The sequence below is a fragment of the Lutzomyia longipalpis genome, chromosome 2 (assembly GCF_024334085.1).
Source record: "Lutzomyia longipalpis isolate SR_M1_2022 chromosome 2, ASM2433408v1".
Lineage (NCBI taxonomy): Eukaryota > Metazoa > Arthropoda > Insecta > Diptera > Psychodidae > Lutzomyia > Lutzomyia longipalpis.
The window spans coordinates 30705438-30727655 of record NC_074708.1 but is presented as its reverse complement, the minus strand read 5'-3'; the positions used below and the strand labels follow the sequence as shown (position 1 = coordinate 30727655).

General features: G+C 38.7%; 1 protein-coding gene across 2 annotated transcripts in view; it reads left to right on the top strand.

The window, feature by feature from the left end:
• LOC129790092 (titin) overlaps positions 1–21366 on the top strand; it is a 43067-nt gene extending 21701 nt beyond the window's left edge. For both annotated transcript variants that reach the window (XM_055827308.1, XM_055827309.1), the window contains exons 2-7: positions 193–293; positions 9137–9175; positions 11555–11755; positions 11843–12100; positions 12187–20125; positions 20214–21366. In XM_055827308.1, the coding sequence (XP_055683283.1) occupies positions 209–293; positions 9137–9175; positions 11555–11755; positions 11843–12100; positions 12187–20125; positions 20214–20313 (8622 nt within the window). In that variant the 5' untranslated portion in view covers positions 193–208 and the 3' untranslated portion in view covers positions 20314–21366. The remainder of the gene's footprint in view (positions 1–192; positions 294–9136; positions 9176–11554; positions 11756–11842; positions 12101–12186; positions 20126–20213) is intronic.
• Positions 21367–22218: the final 852 nt, after the last annotated feature.

The following is a 22218-nucleotide window of genomic DNA, read 5'->3' as shown; positions in this document are numbered from 1 at the left end:
TTCATCTTATACCCAAAGGGGAAAAAGTAGTACCAACCTATTTAGAATCGATTTGGAAATACCAAGAATAGAGATTAAGAGCAACTCATCAAGTTAATTCAATGCACTGAATGGGGTCAATGAGTTCAAAGAAAACTTAACGCATTATTTTAAATTAAACTAATTTTGAAATATTTCTTTCTTTCCTTCCAGGCGAGAGACGTCAACGATGAGAAGATCGCGTTCGAGCCCTTTGGGGCTCGAATTTACAACCCTCTTAGTGATGTGTACGTTTGTGGGAGTATGTTTATCAGGTGAGTTGTGGAAATATATGTAACTATATATGTACATATGTATGCCTACTGTGCACGCTTTAGATAATTTCCACGTCGTATCTGAAACTGATTGATCCAGAGAGTGTGTACTGCGTGAAAGTGACCTAAGCACATTTTCGTGTCCATTTAGATTGGGCAAGATGGAGATAATGTGGTTGAAAAAAAAAGTTATCCTAAATTTATTCACCGTTAATCTGTACTCCGCCTTATTTCTTATGTTTGTTCACTCGGAACAAGAAGTGAAACACACTTAGAACAATTATGCATGAAGAAACTCAATGGATTCCAGCAGGTTCTTCATTTAACGTCACATCAGCATTCTTTTTTTTTCCAAACCTCCGCTCATACTACCGCTTCTGATGCTTTTCGGACCCAATATTTACGATCCACACACGCATGTTGGGACGACGTTAAAAAAAATGCACTTTGTGAATTATATCCCATAGCATGCAATTAAATCATGGAGCGATTAAAAATTATATACCTTCTCTGCCATCAACAAGAGTGGCTGCAGAAGTGAAATGAAAAGTTTTTACTCATGATGGAAATAGCATTCCCCCAGGGAGTTCCCGATGGAGAAATTTTATGGGTTTTTGCTTTTTCACTCCGAAAAATCAAATGTGCTGGAGATGATGGGAATGATGAAGAAATTACTGATGGAAGCTCACCGCATGAGCAAAAAGTCATTTTAAGAGAGAAACGCACAAGAACGCAATGCCTAGATACATATATATGTACATATAGAGAAAGGTTCCGTTTTTCTCTGGCGCGTATACATAATAATCAAATTTCATCGGATTGAAGTTTATGTCCAAAAAATCAATTTATTTTTCTCGGGAGGGCAATGCTCTCAGTACGCTTTCGGTCAAATCGCTTCGATGGCTCCAATTAGCATTTTTGGATTAAAACTATTCGCCCCATGGGAAGAACCGGCACAACACAGATTCACTGCATAAAATGATTGCGTGCAGGTGAAGAACGTTTCAACAAGTGTTTTCGTGACCCTTTGAAATTTTATTCTCCTTCATGACTATTTATCTTATCTAAATCACCAAATTGCATTTGCATAAATTTGTCTCTATTGCTGCCTTTATCTCTTACAAAATGCCATTACATTGCACGCGGAGAGAAACATCGTCCAATGAGATTTATTGACCACTTTTGGAGATTTTGGAATTAAAAAGAAATTTTGGTCTAAAAATAGAATTCTCACAGTGGCACGTTATTTACCTCTATCAACCTTTTTAATTTATTCAAATTAATCGGTATAGATTTCTATCAGAATTTCTATCTATCTGTTATTTTCTTTTGATTGTAAAATTAAGGGAAAGGGAATGAGTTTATTTTGAAAATATATCTTTGATCGCGATTTTGTTCTCAAAATTTATGTTATGATATGTAGATCGTCACGAAAATGTTTTTTTAGAAGCGCCATAGCTAACATCTAGGCTTTTCTATTTAACCTTTTTGCGATCGCATAAATTTTAAAAACATTTTTATTAAATTAGAAGCATGTTCCTAATTCTGTTTTCTTATTGCAACGTATCAAGGGTTTGAACTCTTCAGGAGGCAAATAATTTTGCGGTAAAATAAACATTCAAAGAAAATTTAAGATTTTTACTATGCTTCTAATATGTATTTTAAAATGAAATAAAATAAAAAATAAATGAAATGTCGTGATTCAAAAATTTCCACAATTTAAATAAAAACTTGGACAAAGGGTTTCTTGCAAAAAAAAATATAGCCCGGAAGTCATGCGCAAATCTTTTGATTTTCAAACAGTGTGTTTACCTGGCCCGTTGGCAAAAAGACGCCACATATCCGCCAAAAGTGATCGTAAGGAATGTGAGGCAAACGAAGCGTGATTAAAAGTTCGTTGTTTCGGGGCAAGAATGGGGTTTTTGACACCCGAAAACACCGCAATAATTATGTAATTTTGCTCAATTGTCGGATCATTTTCGCGCACGGGGCCTCACAAGAAAAAAAATATTTACGCGAAAAAAATCTCTCCAGGCCCCCTTTTTTTCACGTACAAATACGTACTCAACCTTCTTTTGCTCTCTCCGGACGACGCAGTGCAAAAGAATAGCCACATTCACTGTCAGCGCAAGAACAGTGTGGCCTTTCCAAGTTCATGGCTACAGCACCGCGCCAAGTCACATACGATGGAAATCACATATAAGAAATTTTCTGCCTCTCTTTTTCAACAATTCCATGGTATTATCTTACATGCAAGAGAAAAATGATTTCGCTGGTTGAGGTCGCATGGAGAGGAAGGTGGAAAAAAAATGCGTGCAATTTATGGGAATTAGTGTCTGGTGTATTTGAAATCTCAATACATAACCACATGGATTATGTTGGGTCGCTCTCTTCGGCATCTTTCCCGCGCGCAGCTGATGCATTCTCCATTATAAAACATTCATAAAGTGCATTATATAAACACATTAAAATTTTCCCTCATATCTCCCATGGCATGAGAGGCGCTCTCACTCTTATTATATCTTGGCAAATATAGCTGGTGTTTGTTGGGTGGAACAATTTGTATTTGAAGTCACGAAAGCGAAATTCAATCGCGCGCGATTCCTTCACAAGTTGCATTGGCTTCCAATGAGGAGGCTCCTTCGCGGTCGTGACTTGAGATTTAGTTAACAAATCCAAAAGACGACAGATGGTAATTGCTTCACTGTTTGGCTCACTCCTCGCCAACAGAGTGCCGTACATACATATAATTTTATTCATTGAATTTGCACCAATGCCTTCGATGCTAACCATCACTATGGGCTCATGTTCACAATACGTGCCTCACTGAAAAGCACTTGGCAGGACACAACGGACTAGAGGAAACTATATACGCCAAGGGGTGGATAAATCTCGCTCTTCTATGTGAATACCGAGTAGTTTGCCCTATTCGCGACACCTCTGCATCTCATACTCAATAATAGTTAAAATGTTAATAAGCAATAGTCCAGTTATGTTCATTGAAAGTTTCCTCTATGTTTTCTTTTTTTTTTTTAACTGGAATTACGTACAAAGTGAGCATGTACAAGCCATTCAAAGCGTATTGAAGTGTTTCTTAAATGATGTTATGACAATGTGTTTACTTTTCTTTAATCTTTGTTATGACACGAGAGCAATAACATTTTAATTTTCGGATGAGTAACTTTTTTTTTAATTTCTTTGTTTTTCTTCTTTGAAAAATGTATTGATTTTTTTTTAAATTGTTTTGTTGCTCATCAAAAGATTTGTACGAAAAATTGAACACAAGCATTGTATTAATTGCAAACGCATTTTATTGGTAAACACTTTTTTATAATTTTGTTTTTGAAATTACATAGAATCTCACAAGCATGAAATAAACAATACCAATTTATTACTCACTAGTCAACCCGAGCCCCCAATCACATGTGAGCAAACTCCATTTTAAGCTATAAAAGGGGGGCGTATATTAGTAAGGGGGATGAATTGAATAATACGGTACCCCGAAAAATTTTTTAAATAAAAAAATCCCGTTATCTGACCCTTCAGCAGGTAGAAAATGGGAAAAATCAATGTTTCTGTGGGGGCGCTATAAAGGGGGGTTGGGGCGGAATCCCATATAGCGCTTGCAACTCGTATTGACCCCCTCTACCCCCATACCAAATTTCATCAAGATCGGCCCAGCCGTTTCGGAGGAGTTCATGTGCCACAGACAGACAAACATTTCAGCTTTATATATTAAGATTAGATTTACTATGTATACTATTGTACAACAAAAGATTAATAAAGAAATTTTTAGAAATAAATTGTTTTTATAGATTTTTCAATAAAAGAAATTCCTCAATTGCAAACTTCTTAATAATAAAATAACTACTTCAAAATTAAATTATAGATTTAAAAAAAAACATAGCTCGAGTTAACTAACCGCCCCTTGAGTAAAAATATCCACTCATAGAATAAAATGTTGTGTAGCACAATATCTACTTTCCTTTTGGAGCAACACACATACAGATCCTAACTGACTTGTATGACTTTTTCGCAAACAATGCGTAATGTTCCAATTTTGGAATTGATTTTGATCACTATAAGAAAGCAAAAAGTGACCAAAGCCATCCTATAGGGAGTTTATCTATCCGTGAAAAATATTCAATCTCTTTTGGGGCGTATTATTGTAAAACAATTTTAAAATAATATTAATATAAATTCAAGAATGGGTGTAATTACCATTTTTCCGTCATCATCGTCGTCGTCAGTTTTACGACATTATTGTCATTATCATGTTTCCCATTTGCTGGGTGCTTCTGTGGGTATCGCTTGAAGATCCTCACAACACACGGTGTTCGAATCACAATTGGAGATCAATGCCAAGGCTGGGGAGGATGGTAAAGACGGGAAAATTGCACAAATTGAAATGCGCATGGAAAATAATAAAATTTAATTATTTATTGAGACTCCCTGTATTTGTATTCCAAGTACCGGCTCTGTTGTTATACGTAGATTATGCAATTTGCCATGTTACTATCGTAGCTGCATATATAGCAGTGTGTGGAAGGAGGCACCCGAGAGACTCATAACTTGATCTTGGGAAAAACACTATGTGGCTGTGTTGGTGGTTAAAGAAGCGAAAAGACAAATAGGGGGTCACTCAACTTGGCGCGGATATCCCGCATCTTGGCGAAGATGAGGAATATGGAAAAAAAAGATCTACTATACAACACGAAATCCGATCGAAACAGGTTCATTTTTCTGCAAAATCACTATTCTCTCTCCTTCTCACTCGCACCCAACATAACTTCCAACCACATGCTCTTATGTTCAATATTGTTCCACCATCAACTTTAGTAATTCCCACGCTTCATTGCTCTTATACAATAAATTCCCCCGGCAGTGATCAAGTGATACAACTTTATTTTCAAAGTCAGTGTCAAAGGTGCAATTGGTATGCTTGGCACGTTCCGAAAAATAAAAGAACGATTAAAAATTTCTTTTTAATATATTTATTACGCAATTTTGTCACACACAAAAAAACGCGACACCCAACAGTTATGCGAATAAATTTTTTTATACCACCATTATGATCATTTATAGAGCACTAAAGAAACGACAAATTACCCGCCTATCGATTAAATGCGAGAAGAAAATATTAATAGGTTTTTATTGGGGATAATTTTCTTTGCCTATATGCGCACGATTTATATACATAATGATCTTTCTCTGAAAGTGTGAGCCGATGAATGATTTTGTGGCTGATGATATGTATAATAAAAATCTATCTCGTTAATTTGTGTTAGTTAGGAGAATTTTGGGGTAATAAATGTCAGATTGGTAGGGCTTTAGGAAAAGCTCAAAATAACACATTTCCCAAAGAGATAAAAGTAAAATAGCATAGATTATGCGGATTATGCCCTTAGGATGATCCTGTAGGAAATTCATCTTTTTTTAAGATCTGTTTTGTTATATCCTTTTCTTGGGAAAATGAGTTTATCCGTTTTCTTTTCGAATAAGACATTTTCCTATACAGAAACAAATAAACTCCTTTATCTATCTATAGTTGTGTTGAATATCATTGAACTCTCATTATGAATAACCATAAAGGAGACTCTTTGGCTCACACATTATGCATTTTCCTGTGTTCAGTGAACTGCAAAAGTATTCCCTCTGCGGAAAGAAATGTTTATCGGTGATCTGTGAGAAGAATCACCTCGCCACATCTCATTAACATATCCTACATAGAAATGGAGTAGAATGGCAATAAATATCTATTATTTGACATACAACTAGTGCAGGGATGGTATGCAAAAAACTAATATGCAATTTATATGTGTGTAAGGAGAACCATCATATACAACATACTTTAAATGAACAACAAAAAAAGTTATAGTGCAAATTTATATGAGAAAATTTACGGTGGTCCTTGGCGGCTTTTTCCCTTTTTAGTTTTTTTCATATCCGTGTAATTGGGGTTGGACGGAATCCTCAAAGTTAATTTTGTGTGAAGATGCATGCGAGAAATAATTGAGCACACGAAGGATTGTATCCTTGAGTGTATATGAGATGCATATATAATTTTTCCTTCTCCTTTAAAAAAGCAATTATCCTATGGGATGGTTAACAAATTCACGTAAATCACTCATTCACACCATTTGTGGTGGATCATTGACTACTGACGAGATGTGTGTGTGTACAACTCCAAAATAATCGTGAAATTGACACTGATTTTTATTTATGAATGGACATGCGAGAGAATCATTTTACGAGCGGACAGCAAACGGAATAAATTATAAAACACACGAAGGTGTGTCTATTGGCCACATATGAGCAATTTGTTAGTCCTAATAATAACTTTATAGCACTTATCCGCATATAATTACTCTTGTAAAAATACCGGCACGTCTCTTTAGATTCTAATCAAAATTGAAATTGGCTGTGGCTACCGTGAAAACGTGGTGTTTAGCAGGTGATTCACATGGTTTGCGACTGTATCAAATGCTATGTGACAGTCGGTGGCGAATGGCTTTTGCTCGAAAAGTTAATTCTCTCAATGGAGTGTATAAATATACATACATACAGCAACCCAGACATTCTATTGCCATTTTCCCCTTGAGTAATCACATTTCTCACTCAATATTGCCAAATATTTTGGCAGCAGATGTGACTTCAATTAAACGATTTTCTCCTCTTTTCATTCACAATCCATTCACAAACGGTGGAATATTAATATTTCTGCTGCCACTCCGCAACGGCTCCCTTTTATATATTTTTCTTTCACTAGTAGACTTCAACCATATGAACCCATGGCCTCTATTGAGGAGGCCACATCGTCACACATCCATTGTCATGGGCAAGACACGGTGATGAGGAAGAAAAGAGCGTTCAATTGAAAAATTTTGTACCATTGGGTTACAGGAGAAAATTCCATCTTCTAACATTTATATACATACATATATAATACAAATCTATACAAACTATAAGAACTGAGGAAAACCATCAAGACACATTCTTGCTTGTTTTATTGCTAATCTCATGGCGACCCGATAGATTTATCTGTTTGATGGAATATAGATTTTCGCCTCCATGGTGCCTTTGGTCACAAATAGCAAAAAGTCTCTATGATTCTTGGGTTAGAAGACCCTCCTGTGGGCTTTTTCGCAATTGTGACTGTTGATTTGCATATGTGATAAATTTGAAGAGGTCATAGTTTCAATTCATCAGGCAGCTGGGATGCAAAGTACACACATGCGTTTTCCCTTCTCCACAATTGGTGATTTCCTTATACGGGTAAGAACCATTAAGTCTTAGAAGCCCTCATACCTGATTAACCGAAAGGAGGATTGGTGGATGAGTACCATTTCGTGTCTAGACTCAACAAACAGCCTTTTACCCACTTAATGGTTGATTGATGGGGAAATGCATGAATGATTGGGAAATGTCATGTGTCGCCCACAGATTGAAGACTTCAATTTATCATTCTCTAATCAGTAGATCGCGGTTAGAACGGTTCTAGGTGTTGAGGTTTATTTTTTGGAGTATGGTTACAATTCTTACCAACTTCTTGATACATTGAACAGGAACTATACTGAATATTATCACGTAGAAATATTAAGATTAATATCGAACCTCTAACTATGCATCATTAGAGCACAAACCTAATAAAAAAATATGATGCAAACCAGTAGTTAATCAGCACATCATAAAAAAATAGTCAAAGTAGTGTTGGATAATATTGATTCATTGTTTAATGATGCATGAAAACCAGAAAACATTGGTCTACTTCAGTTAATTAGGATGAAAACTCATTACAGAAACAATCACACTATCAATTACCAAAAAAAAACTTTAAGATCTTGTCTATCTTGAGATCAGACTAAAAACTCTCATTTTGAATCTTAGACGTGTAGAAAGATTCATTCAATCAATTATAATTTGGCGTCAAAAGTGGGAGTTTGTATCTCTTTTATTCAGAATCATTCTCAAAAAAAAAAAAAACTAATGATCTTTTAAGAACCATACCTACTTTAAAAAAAAAACTGAAATTGAACTCAAATTTAATTTTAACGGTAAAGCATAAAAATTATTTGCGCTGAGAATCTTTGCAAATATGGGAAGTTCTTCCACAGGTATTTGTGCTTGATGTTATGTTCCCGATTTATAAATAACTCCTGGATTAAAGAAAAAAATTGCACATTGCAAAAAAATATTCCTGAGTCACACATTAATTGCCTATTATTGTTATGGGCTGATCTCAGTGGAACAAGATGATGCTTATTGCAAAAACCCGTTGAAGTTTTCTTATTGAACTTGAGCGATTGCCTGATAAATCTGTCAGCGAGTTTAATTAATCATTCCCCATTGAGATCCAAACAAGCAGAAGTCTTCCTCATCTGTGGGCAATTGCTGAATGTCTCGTAATTCTATTGTGCGTGCTGTAGGTATCTTTTTTTTTCACTTGACTTCCAGTTAGAAGCATTTTTTTTCTTTCAAGATTAAAATGTTTGATGCTTTCTTTTTTTGAAAGTTGTTTTTGGTAAAATATATAATAGTGTTTGTATGTAAGAAAAATTTCGTAGAATAAGCAATGACACAGAAAATGAATTAAGCGGAGTCATTTAGTGGCTATGGGAATATTCTGGGATACCATTCCAAATTACCATTTTTCGCCGATGTTCTCGATATATGTAGCTCCACGAGGCAGTTAATTTTGGCATTATGATGAGTTCCCATAGTGATATCACAGACCAAAAATTCTTTCTTTAGTCCCATCACATAGAAAACAAGAGAATCTTATTAAAATTGAATTTGTACGATGACACTAATTGCTCTGTTAATTTCTCTCTGTCTTTTTCCAGCTCCTGTGCACGAGAACACGGAACTAGAGACGTATAGTGGTGAGTATATGATATGAGTAAAAGAAAATTAACTATTCTTCATTTCTAACTCCAATATGATCACCGTGAACATGATTACATCGTCATTTAGATGAGTAAGAATGCTTCGTTTTTTTTTATTCTTCTTCTCCTTTAACATCTCCATACACCCATCTCTATACAGCAAAATGGCAAGGAATGTAGACACATAGAGAATGTTTGCAGCCCTCATGTGATGGGAAAAAGAATCTTGAGGGATTTCTATTGTTGCATTGTGGCCTAAGGTGTGTTTGTTTACTTCATCTTAAGAAAGTACAGAAATTATTAACGGTTTTCCCTTTTATAACAATATACAACTTTAATTATTCTTCGCGACTACGAGACGACCATACAGATAATGGGCTATGAGGAATAAATTACTTTATAAAATTAATTAAAACTATTTACCGCCAAATTGCTAAGATTCTCCCTTCTTTATGTTCATCTTTAGTCATTCCACACTTGGAAATTCTACCACCATTTATTCTTATTTCTTATGCTTATACATGTGAGATTTAAATGGCAAAAAAAACGGATGATAAGCGTTGGGAAACAAATAGGAAAATGTGATTCTTAAATAAAAATTTTGTTTTAAGTTTCATAAATTCTTTTTATCTGCAATTAAATGACTAATTACATGGAAGAAGGAGAGCAGGGACTATGTTTAAACATTATAGCCCATTATGTCTTAGAATATTTTTTCAATTGCATTTTTTGGATTAGTTAATGTCATCCTAAAATTAAGAATACGCAGAGCTTTGAGAGTTATACAAGGTATTTAAATTTTCCAAATTTCCTCATTTTTCTTAAGTACGGCGTTTCGGAGAACTTTTTCTCCTTCCTCAGGCTTGCAATTTTTTGGATCGTTTTTTACTTTTTCATTCATTTAAATTGAAAATTAATCTATTTAAGAAAATCTGCAATCCTGAAGAAGCAGACATATATATCCGAAACGTCTTATTAATTAAACATGATAAAAGAACTCAACATAAAAAGCGTATATAGTATTTTGGCACAGAGAATGTCTTATTCTTCATTTCATCAATTGAAATCCATCAAATACAATATCTGTAACTTTTTTCAAAATCAATTTTGTTGCCTGAGTGAAGAATATCCATCATTTCCATCAAATGCGATGTTGAGAGAAGAATTGAGCTACCTGATTTGCGGAATGATAAAAAGAATGCTGAAGGAAGACCTTCAGGTTGGTGTTTTGATGAGGTGAAAAAAAAGCTGGATACAAAACCGAAAATTAGATAATTACCATCGCAACTTACTCATCTCTGTTGATTGCGGAAATAAGTGTGGCGCTTGTGTGACTGCTTGTCCAGGCATCGTCGCCCAAGCTATACGTATCCGGGGGCTGATGTAATCATCTTCTAATTAAACTGTGTGATCCTCTTTGATCAGTCAACTGCGTTAAAAAAAAGCAAAAGTGTGTTATAAATTTCGTCTCAAATGGGTGCAATAAAATCATCGTTCACACTCTTGTACATAATATGAAAACAAAATGCAATACATAATAATATATATGTAGTGTGGATGAGGATTATAACCATAAACGAAATGGAACTGATTTTCAGTGAGCAATTTGTATCGGGAAGGCACCAAGAAACCGGTGTGAGGTGCGGAGGAGAAGAAAGCCATTCTCATCGTTTTCAGCTTCAACATAATTGAGTGTCATTAGGAGCATGCAATCTCCATGTGGATGAATTAATGTTGAATTGTTTTAAAAGAATAGTTTGTGAGAGAAGAAGTCTCTGGTGTGCGCCTCAGCAGTACATACTCTGACTGCTTGGTGCTGACTTCTTTCGCCTCCGCATCAAGAAGCTTTCTTCTTTTCCGCGATGAGCAATTTCACTTGAGAAATTCCCTCTTTTGCCAACTGTACCCAATTCTATACCCATTTTATGCTTAAGCATTTACTCAAATGATGAGAAAGAATCTTCGGCTACTTTTGCTGCCACAAAACTTCCCAATACAAGCGGGGAAAATCGTGCAACTCGCCACAGCAATAAATTCCCGGAAATCGGTGCTAAGATGAATAATGTGCATCATGAAAATCACTTTACACAGCGATTTATGAACATTGGCCTGCCTATTGCTATGATCTACCTTTTTATCCAATCCACCAATATGTGATTTCTCTGTACCACATATTTATCCCATATACTGTGCCAATGTCCCAATTCTTGCCATCATTTCCCCAGAAATGTGTGAAATGAATTTTAACATCATTGACTGAAGCATTTGTGCTGCGGTGTTAAGATGTTCACGGCATTGATCATGGTGTAATCTTTGCGATCGCATATCACACATGAGAGATGATGTCTAATTGAAATTCTTGATTGATCATTTCAGAATCTGGCTGCTACTACAATTACAATCACTATGCAGAGGGTGATAGGATAATGACGAATGAGCCATGCCTCAATTGTACTTGCCACAATCGAATGCTGATGTGTTACTTGCGTGTATGTCCATTCACAAAGCCAATTGGGCAGGATTGCGTGGTGGAGAAACGTGAAGATCAATGCTGTCCTGTCATTACATGCCCAGAAGGTATATGCAAAATCATTTCTCACTCATGACCTTTTAGTCTATTCATCTCAATCAAATACTCATCCATATCTCCTTCAACATTTGCAGTTCCTGTGGAACTCATTGATCACTCCACGTCGGGTCCATCGACAGAGGTTGGAGGCCTCGATCGCTTTGGCTGTTCTATTGATAATAGATTCTACCCTGAGGGTGCTCAAGTGCCATCAAATCCACGAAAACCATGCGAACTTTGCTATTGCATTCGCAACATGACTGCGTGTGTCATGCAAGAATGTACGCTACATGTTGAGGGTTGTCGACCTATCTACAACAAGGGAGTCTGCTGCCCAGTTCGTTATGAATGCGGTATGTTTTTTTGTTTTCTTCTTTTTTTTTATGGACATTCTCATAAAAATAATTTAATGAATTATATTTCCTTCTATTGTTTATAGATCACGATGCCGAAGAGGATACTCTCATGTTGGAAGATAAAACAACAACCACTGAACGTCCAACACCAGGATTCATGCTGACCACAACAACACCTGCAGGTGTTGAGGCTGACTGTGTCCACGATGGTGAAGTCTTTGCCGATGGAGCTCTCATTTTCACCGACCAGCCATGTGAGCATTGCTACTGTATGCGAGGTGATATTGTCTGTGCTGTGCAAGAATGTGGAACACCGCTGGAGAATGAGGGCAAGAACTGTACAGCACGTCCACCACGAGATGGTCAATGTTGTCCCGATGTCTACGATTGCGAGGAACCACCCACGGAATCACCTGAAAGTATTACGAGGAAAGAGGAAGCTACAACATTGGCAACGGGATTGGATACGCGAATTGATGAGGATGAGGAAAAGACTGAAGAAGGGGCCCCAGAACATAAGACACCACTGCCAGATGTGAAAGAACCAATGACCACTGAATCCGCTGAAGTGGGCACAACAGCTAAGGAAGAAATTCATGTTGACAAAGTGGATGAAAAGTTCAATGAAATTATGCCAGAAGAGAAGCCCGAAAGTGAAGTGGCCCACACTGAGGCACCGACAACTGTGCTGACTCATGGTGATGCCACGACGGAACCAATTCATGAGGCTGCCACAGAGAGTGAAGAGGAAGATTTGCAACAACACATAATCGATGAGGATTTGCAGTCTCATATTGAAAAAGATGAGGAGGGTCCGGCAACAGTTAAAGAAACAATCTCCACCACTGAGAAATTGAAACCAACAACAATAATTACAGAGAGTGAGTCGTCAGAAAAACCAGAAGAGGGTCACGAAGAAGAGGAAGGAATTAAAGAGGTGACCACTGAACAACCGTTGAGGGCAACTGAGGCACCAGAAGAGCCAGGCTTCACACCAGCAATGCCCGAAGAAGTACCAACAGAACATGATGAGGGTGTTTCACCGACAGAAAAACCTAGTGCTGTAGACACGAAATCTGGTGAAGTTGAATCTGAAGATGACAATACTGTTGAACCAGATCTATTTACTTCAACACATCATCCACCAGCTGAACAGTACCTCCCACCAGAGAAACCACTTGAACATGATGAAGAAGCATCCGGTGAATCATCCAGTGAGTCTGTTGAGTCCGTTGAATCTACTGAATCTACGGAATCTTCAACATCTGAAGAAGGACAAAAACCAATTCACGTAGAAACTCCAGCTCCTGAATTTGAGGCTAGTGGAGAGCAGGAATCCGAAGAAGAAGCACAAAGACCTACAACTCCACGTGCCCCATCAGAGGAAATCACCCCTGAACGCCCACATGAGGAAGTGGAGCCATCCACAACACCTGGACATGATGATCTTGAACTTCCTGAGAGAGAAATTGTCACAGAATCCCCAGATATTATTAAACTTCCGGAGCCTGTTGAACATGAGCAAGTGACAGAATACACAATTGACTCAGACTCACACATTCTGGAGGAGATGACGACGAGACCAAGTTTTGATGAGAAGTTGCCTGAACCTACAGAAAAGGCTACAGAAGTTCCCGAAGAGGAAGTGAAACCCACTGAAAAGACTGAAGAAGAAAAACCAGAAGAAATGCCAGCAACAACCGAGCATAAGGAACTCGAAGAGAAACCGGAAGAAATGCCAGCTACCACAGAGCATAAGGAACTCGAGGAGAAACCAGAGGAAATGCCTGGAACAACCGAACATAAGGAGCTTGAGGAGAAACTAGGAGAGATCCCTGCAACGACCGAGCATAAGGAACTCGAGGAGAAACCAGAAGAGATGCCAGCAACAACAGAGCATAAGGAACTCGAGGAGAAACCAGAAGAAATGCCAGCAACAACAGAGCATAAGGAACTCGAGGAGAAACCAGAAGAGATGCCAGCAACAACAGAGCATAAGGAACTCGAGGAGAAACCAGAAGAGATGCCAGGAACGACAGAGCATAAGGAGCTTGAGGAGAAACCAGAAGAAATTCCAGCAACAACAGAGCATAAAGAACTGGAAGAAAAGTTAGGAGAAATTCCCGCAACCACAGAACATAAAGAACTTGAGGAGAAACCAGAAGAAATGCCCGCAACGACAGAACATAAGGAACTCGAAGAAAAACCAGCAGTCACATTCTTACCAGAGGATGAAGAAGACGAAGACAAGGAATCTGAGGAATCGCTTACGGAGCTTCCTGGCCGACCAGAGGAACATTTGACTGAAGAACCGAAATTGTCAACAACAGAAGTACCGGAGAAAGTTGAAGAGCCTTTAGAAGAACACACTGAAGGAGTTGAATTGCCTAAACCACAAGAACCCGAAGAAGCCCCGATTGCACCACCAGATGAGGAGCACACAGAAGAACCTAAAGCTCCAGGAGCTGAAGAATCGGAGGCACCTGCCACTGAATCACCATTAGAAACACCTGTAAAGGCAGCTACTGAAGTTCCTGAAGCCCCAGAAGCTTTTGAAGCTACTGGGAAACCGGAAGAAGAAGAGAAACCCGAAGAACCTCTTGCCACAACTGCCATTTTTGATGAGAAGGAGATTATTCCCACAACAATTCCTTCTGTTACATCCAAAGAAAGCGAAGAAAAGGAATCCGAGGAGGGATCCACTGAAGAAGGCTTGTCCACTCCATCACCAACCGCTGAACTTTTGCCTCCATCAATTCCCGGAGAAGGGAACTGCTTGGTGGATGGAATTAGTTATCCCAACAATGAAATTATTCCCGCCGTTAACAAATGTCAAGTTTACTGTACCTGCGTCAATAGTGTTGTCCACTGCGAAACCGTCAAATGCCCACCACCTCCAGAAAATTATGCTGAGTGCCAACCCTTCTACAGGAACTTTGATGAATGCTGTCCCAACTACAAATGTCCTCAGGATCTTGAATCATCTGAAGAGGAATCTGAAGAGGATCGTACAAGAGCTCCAACAACCACTGAGACTGCTGAGGAAGCCTCTGAGGTTCCCGCCACTGTTGAAGAAGTTGGTTCCGATGAAGTTCCGGCCGTTATTGAAGAAGTCAAGCCAGAAGAGAAGCCATCTGTAACAACAGAGAGAGAAGAAGCTGAAGTTACTGAAATTACAATGCAACCTATTGAGAGAGTAGAGACTCCCAAACCAGAGGAACCATCCGAAGAAGAACCATCTGAGGAAGAGAAACCATCTGAAGAGGAAAAACCATCCGAGGAAGAAAAACCATCAATAGAAGAGAAGCCAGAAAGTGAAGAAGATGCAGAAGTAGAAGCCACAACAAGAGCAGCGCCTGAAGATCTCGATGAAGATATAACAATTAGTCCTGAAATTTTGGAAGCGTACACCGGATTGTATCCATCTGAAGTCACTACGCATAAGGAAGAAGAAGTTCGTCCAGAAAGTGCAACTGTTAGTCCTAGTTATATACCACCAATTCAAGAAGAAGAGACGCCGGAAGGACAAACTGAGGAAGCCCCAGTAACTGAAAAGGAGCAAGAACTTCCAGAAAAACCAGGTGTAGATGAAGAAGAGAAGCCAGAATTTGTACATATCTCAACTCTACAACCTGAAGATTACACTGAAAAGCCCGAAGGAGAAAGCAAACCTGAAAAGGAAGAAGAAGAAAAGCCTGAAGAGGCAGAAAAACCAGAAGAAGAAGTCACACCTGGAATAGAAATTGCTCAACCTGAAGTAACAAAGGCTGAACCAGAAACTACCGAAGCAGAAAGAGCACCAACTGAGAAACCCAGTGCGACAGAATATCCAGAAGATATTACAGAAAAGGTAGAAGAAGAGCATACTCCATCTAGCGAAGTGACTGAAAAAGTAGAAATTGTAACGCCATCTGCAACTGAACTACCTGAAGAAACAGCCGGTCCAGCAGAAGAAGAAAAGACGGAAGGTCCTAAAGAGGATGAAGGATTACCAGAAAGTCCATCTCCAACTGAGCAGGCTGAAAAAGAAAAACCTGAAGAAGTAGAAGGTGAAGAAATGATTAAACCCACTGCTCAAACTCCAACTGAGAAAGAAGAAGAAGCTACAACTGCAGCTCCTGTAGAGAAGACTCCAGAAGAAGACATTGGAATTTTGTTCCCCAAAGAGGAAGAGAAACCAGAGACAGTGACTGTAGATTTGGATATTCGTGGCGGTGAAGAAGAAGGAACAACTGCGAAAACACCAGAAGAGGGAGAGGCACCTGAAGGAATCCCCGCTAGTACTCCACATGAAAAAGAGACTGAAGAAAAGACAGAATCAATTCCTGCTGTCCCAACTATTCATACTGAGATTGAGGGTGAGATAACTAAAAAACCCGATGAGAAGGAACCTGTGGAAGAAGAAACCAGTAGTCCTGAAGTTGAAGAAAAAACTCCTGCTCCAACGAAACCATCGCTCGAGGAAGAAACAATGAAACCCCACTTGCCTGAAGATGAGGTTGTGTACGCCACAGACAAGTTAGAAGTTGCTGAGCAAGTCACAGAAAAGGAAGAACCAATTCCTACCGCAACTTCAACTGAAAGTGCCAAACCCGAGACTGCTGTTACTGAAAAAGAAGAACTTCCCGAAGAAGAACCAACTAAACCAGCAATTATCCCTGAACCTGGAAAGGAAGAAGAAGAAAAAGAACACATTCCGCCAAGTGATAAGGAACCTAAGCCTGAATCTCTTCCTGAGCCAACTCCAACTGAAGAAGTTGAGCAAGAAGAACCTGAAAAAGAAGTAGAGGCTGAGGTTGGACCTACACATGGACCTGCAGAAGCTACAACGAAACAACCAATTGAAGAATTTACTGAGACTCCTGGAAGCAAGGTTGATCATCCAGAAAAAGAAGAAGATCAAACACCTGAATTACCTTCGGGAACCACACCTAGTGAAGCAGTAACTAAAGCACCTGAGGAAGAAGTTTCTACACCTGCAACTGAGTTGGAACCACCCAGGACACCCGAGATTGAACAACCATCAGAAGGAGAGGAAGCTACACCTAAACCACAAATTACAGAGAAACCAACTGCAGAAGAAGAGCCAATGAAACCCGAAGAAGAAGCAACGACATCTCACGAAAGACCAGAACCAAGTGTTGAAGAAAAGGATGAAGAAGAGACTACTAAAGAAAGCGCTTCACCAACCACACCAGCTTTGGAAGAGGGATCTACCCTTTCTGCAGAGATGGCTTCATTGAAACCAAGTGAACCTGAGGAAATTGCCACAAGGAAGCCTGAAGTAACAGAGGAGCCCGAAAAAGAATCAGAGGAAGAAGAGAAACCAACTGAAGAAGAAGTTGCTAAACCTACTCCTGAAAGTGAAGCTACAGAAGGACCAGAAGAAGAGGAAGCCAGCCCAACTCCTGAAGCATTACCAGAGAAACCAACTGAAGAAGAAATGCATGTTACTGGTGAACCACTTGTGCCATCTGAAACAGAGACGCCAACAAAACTTGAACCTGTAGAAAGTGAAACTGGTGCTCCTGCAGAAGCAGTGACAGAAGCTGAAGCCGCTGAACCCACTAAACCCAGTGAACTGACCACATCAGCACCAGCTGAAACACCTGAAGAAGAAAAAGAGGAAGAGGGACCAGCTCCGTCAAGTGAGGAGGCTACAAAACCAAGTATTCTAGAAGAAAAACCAACAACATTGGCTGAAGAAGAAGCAACAGAGCCGAGTGAAGAAGGAACACTTGCTCCTGAAGAAAGTTTACCTGAAAAACCAGTCGAAGGAGAAGAAGAGGAACCAGAACATAAGCCAACTCCAAGTGAAGAAACAACTGAGAAAGAGGAACATGCAACTGAGCCAACTGAAAAGAAACCAGAACTACCATCTGAAGTACTTCCAACTGAACCTTCTAAAGAAGGTGAACCTGCTATTGAAGAAGCCACTCCTATTAGTGAAGAACATGCTCCAGAATCTCAGCCCACCGAAAAACCACTGGAGGAGCAAGAACCTCAAACAACTGTTGGTATTGAAGCTGTTGATCATACAACGCCAAGTGAGGAAGAAAAGGAGAAAGAAACACCAAAACCACAAGAGGAGGAGAAGGAAGAAGAACCCGAAAAAGAAGAGAAACCAAGTGAAGAACTTCCATCAGTGACAGAAAAAGAAACTGAATCAGAAGCACCTATCACAGAAGAAACTATAACGAGACGACCTGAGGTAGCCCCAGGAGAAGCTGCAACTGAAGTTTCATTAACCCCTGCTGAAGAAATGGAGGGCGAGAGCGCAACTGAAGGTCGACCAACTGGAGAACCTGCAGGTGAAAAGGAAGAAATGCCAATTGAACCAAAACCAACGGAAAAGATTCCAGAAGAGGAAGGTCCTGCTACTGAAGAAAGTATTGAAGAAGTTACTGAGAAGAAGGAAGAAGAGGTAACGGAGGGTTCACCTGGAATTACGAAACCATCTGAAAAGGAAGATGAAGAAAAATTAACTCATGCTACGGAAGAACCACTAAAGGAAGTTGAACCAACAAAACCATCAGATGAAGAGAAACCAACTCCTAGTGTAGAAATTCATCCCACAGAAGTAAGTGAAAGTGAAACACCGTCCGCTCCCAGTGAAGAAGAGGGCACAGCTAAACCATCAGAGGAAGGAGAAGGTGAAGCTACACCAAGTCCAGCTGAGGAAACGGCTAAACCATCAGAGGAAGGAGAAAGTGAGGCTACACCAAGTCCAGCTGAGGGTACAGCTAAGCCATCAGAAGAAGGAGAAGAAGAAGCAACACCAAGTCCGGCAGAGGGTACAGCTAAACCATCAGAAGAAGGAGAAGGTGAAGCTACACCAAGTCCAGCTGAGGGTACAACACCAAGCAAAGAAGAGGAGGAACATGCTGAACCAGAAGAAGCTGAACCTGAGAGGGAAACTCCTGAGCCGCAAATTGTTGAGCATGAGTACGTACCAACGAAACCAAGTGAAGAAGCAGAGAAACCTGAACCATCTGAGGAAGGTGAGAAAGAGGGTGAAATGACTGAGAAACCAGTAACTGAAAGAGCTACGGAGCTTCCTGAGGAGGTTGAAATTGAACCAACAAAGGCTAGTGAAAAAGAACCCGAATTGGAAGCTTCAACGCCTGCTGAGGAGGCCACCATTGCTCCGGTTGAGGCCAAACCACATGAGGAACAACCTGAAGAGGAAGAGCACCCAGAAGAGAAACCAGAGGAGCCAGAAAGTGTTCAGGAAGTCACAAGTCTGAAACCGCCTCATGGCGAGGAGGAGGAGGAGGAACATAAGACTGAAGTGAGTGTAACAGAGCCATCAGATAGGACAACTATTCCACCTGCAGAGGGTGGTCTTGATGATAGAATAGAAGAAGATGAGGAAGCACCACAGAAACCTCTGCATCCTGATGAGGATCAAAGTCAAGTGCCAATCTCCTTTGAACCCGAAGAGGAGGAAGAGGTTGTCGAGGAGGAACCTCATGTGCCAGATGAGAAACCCGCCACAGTCCAAACAATGACCCCCGATCTCAGTCAGTACTCAACAAGTGCACCACACTACGATACTGGGTATGGACAAATCCCTGCTGGACACTACCCCGGTCCATCGTATCAGGAAGAAGATTATGGAGATGAAGAAGATCCATCTTCATTCGGACCGGGTACATGCCGCTACGGTGGCAAGCTGTATGTGTCTGCGCAACAGATTCCGCGAGACGATCCATGTGACTTCTGCTTCTGCTTCCGAAGTGACATCATTTGTCTACAACAGTCCTGCCCACCACCAATTACTGGTTGTCACGAAGAGCCAATTCATGGCTTCTGCTGTCCGCGGTATGAGTGCCCTGTTTCAATGGCAACTGTGATGAACGTGACAACAAGCACGACAACGACAACAACCACCTTACCACCACACTTCCTGCGTCATGCCTACAAAGGTCATGCTACTCTTCAAGGGTGTCAGATCGATGGGCGAGCCTACAAAGTAGGTGAAGTAGTACGTCAATCGAGTGGACCATGTATGAGTTGCATGTAAGTAGCGATTTTAACAAACTGAACTTTGAATCCTTTTAAGGATATTTAAAATTTTGTTTTAATTTAAATTTCTTACTTCTTATAGATGTGGAGGCGATGGACAAATGAAATGTGATCCTCAGAAATGTTCACCAGAACCTCTTCTCCGACAAATGATTGCGGTGGCAGCTTCGAAAAAGAGATGAACATTCGGAGACGACCAGTGAACAAATTAAAATGGTTTCTAACCAGAGATTGAATCATCAATGAAACGCTGAAACAAATTCTTTCTAATATCACGAAGGGTGCCAAACTTTTATTGATAATTAATTAATTTAAAAGACAAAAAAAAAAGAATAATAATTTAAGAATTCAACGATACGTACTCTTAATAATATTGCATTTTCTAGGAAACGAAATTCATTCCAAGTTAATAGCAGTGTCGACACTAAAAAAATACGAAATTAAATTTTTTTTTTTCAATATTTGGACTCATTGTAGGACATTTAATTTGAACGATGTCGACCTTAAAAAAATTAACGGATATTCATAATAAGTAAATTAAATGAGTTTTTAAAAAAACATACGAAATTAAAAAAAATTAATTAATGCAGAAAAATCAATCAAATTGAGACAACTTTTGCGCCCAATTTCACTTCTAGTCTCCCATTTATTTAATCAAAAAAACGTTGATTTTTGAGAAAAAAAAAGTTATTGTAATTTTATTAAATTAAAAAAAAAATGCGAAAATGGCCGATGTCTTGTCGACTGAATGACTTTATGTGGGGAATATAAGAATTTTCGAAAAAAAAAAAACACTTTGAGATTTGAAAATTAAATAAATTGAAAAATTTATTCAAATTTTTAAAAAGAAAAATACTTACACAATGATAAAGAAAACTGCAACTATTGATTATTTGTCTTAGATACAAATATTTATCAATTTGCAGAGAATTTTTTTATCAAACTTTTTGTCGTATACATAGAAAATAATTTAATAAAAAAAACAATATACGAAATAATTTTTCCGAAAAAGAAAAAAAAAGAAATAGGATTGAAAATGCTGAAAGAGCACAAACAATACATGCGCACAAACTAGGATCATTTATTAAAATAGATGTTTTTTAAACAATAAAATAAACGATAATTATTGGGACCTCAAAACCTACCAATTAAAACAATAAAAAAAATAGACTAACACCGCAATTTACACGTAAACGTACGCAAACATTAGATATGCAATAGAAATGAAAAGAAAATTTAGTTATCTTATTACTATATGTTTAGAGAATGGCCAGTGTCCAGTTGTTTGATTGACTGAAAGAATAAGCCAAGGGTTCTGCTAACACAACATCCAGTGATTCGTCAGGCACGTCAACTAACAGCACCACAGCATTAATTTATTTAAGGCAAAGCTAGGGCTTTTATTTTTTCGTCTAACAAGCACATTAAAAAACGGTTTTATCCGCAACATACAGGGTGGCCAGGAAATTAGGGCATGATTTTAACCGCGAATAACTTTTGATTGGATTGAGATTTCCGGAAACTTCTGCCGCCAAAAGATGCGTAAACTCAAAAAGTTTTATTTGCTTTTTATTTAAAGTCGATATCTTAAAAATTGGAGCCGTTAGAGCAAAAAATGTAAAAGTTACCATTTGTATGGAAAACGATGAAATAGTCTGGATTTCATGTCTGTTGATTTTCTCAAAATCCATTAAAAAGTTCCAAAGATCATTAAACAATAGAATATTTGACTAAATTTGAATAAAAGAAGCCTTTCCAGACTTTATGCGACCAAATATTCAAACATTTTAAGAATATTTTTGAGTTAAAGCAGATATTGTCATCATGGGCAATTCAGCGTTAATTTGACATGAAAAGCAGTATATTTTTCTTCGACAAAACGCTTCTTTTCACGTTTTTTGCTCTAGCGGCTCCAATTTTTAAGATATCGACTTGAAATAAAAAGCAAATAAAACTTTTTGAGTTTACGCATCTTTTGGCGGCAGAAGTTTCCGGAAATCTCAATCCAATCAAAAGTTATTCGCAGTTAAAATCATGCCCTAATTTCCTGGCCACCCTGTATAACATCATTTTCAGTCACTTGAACA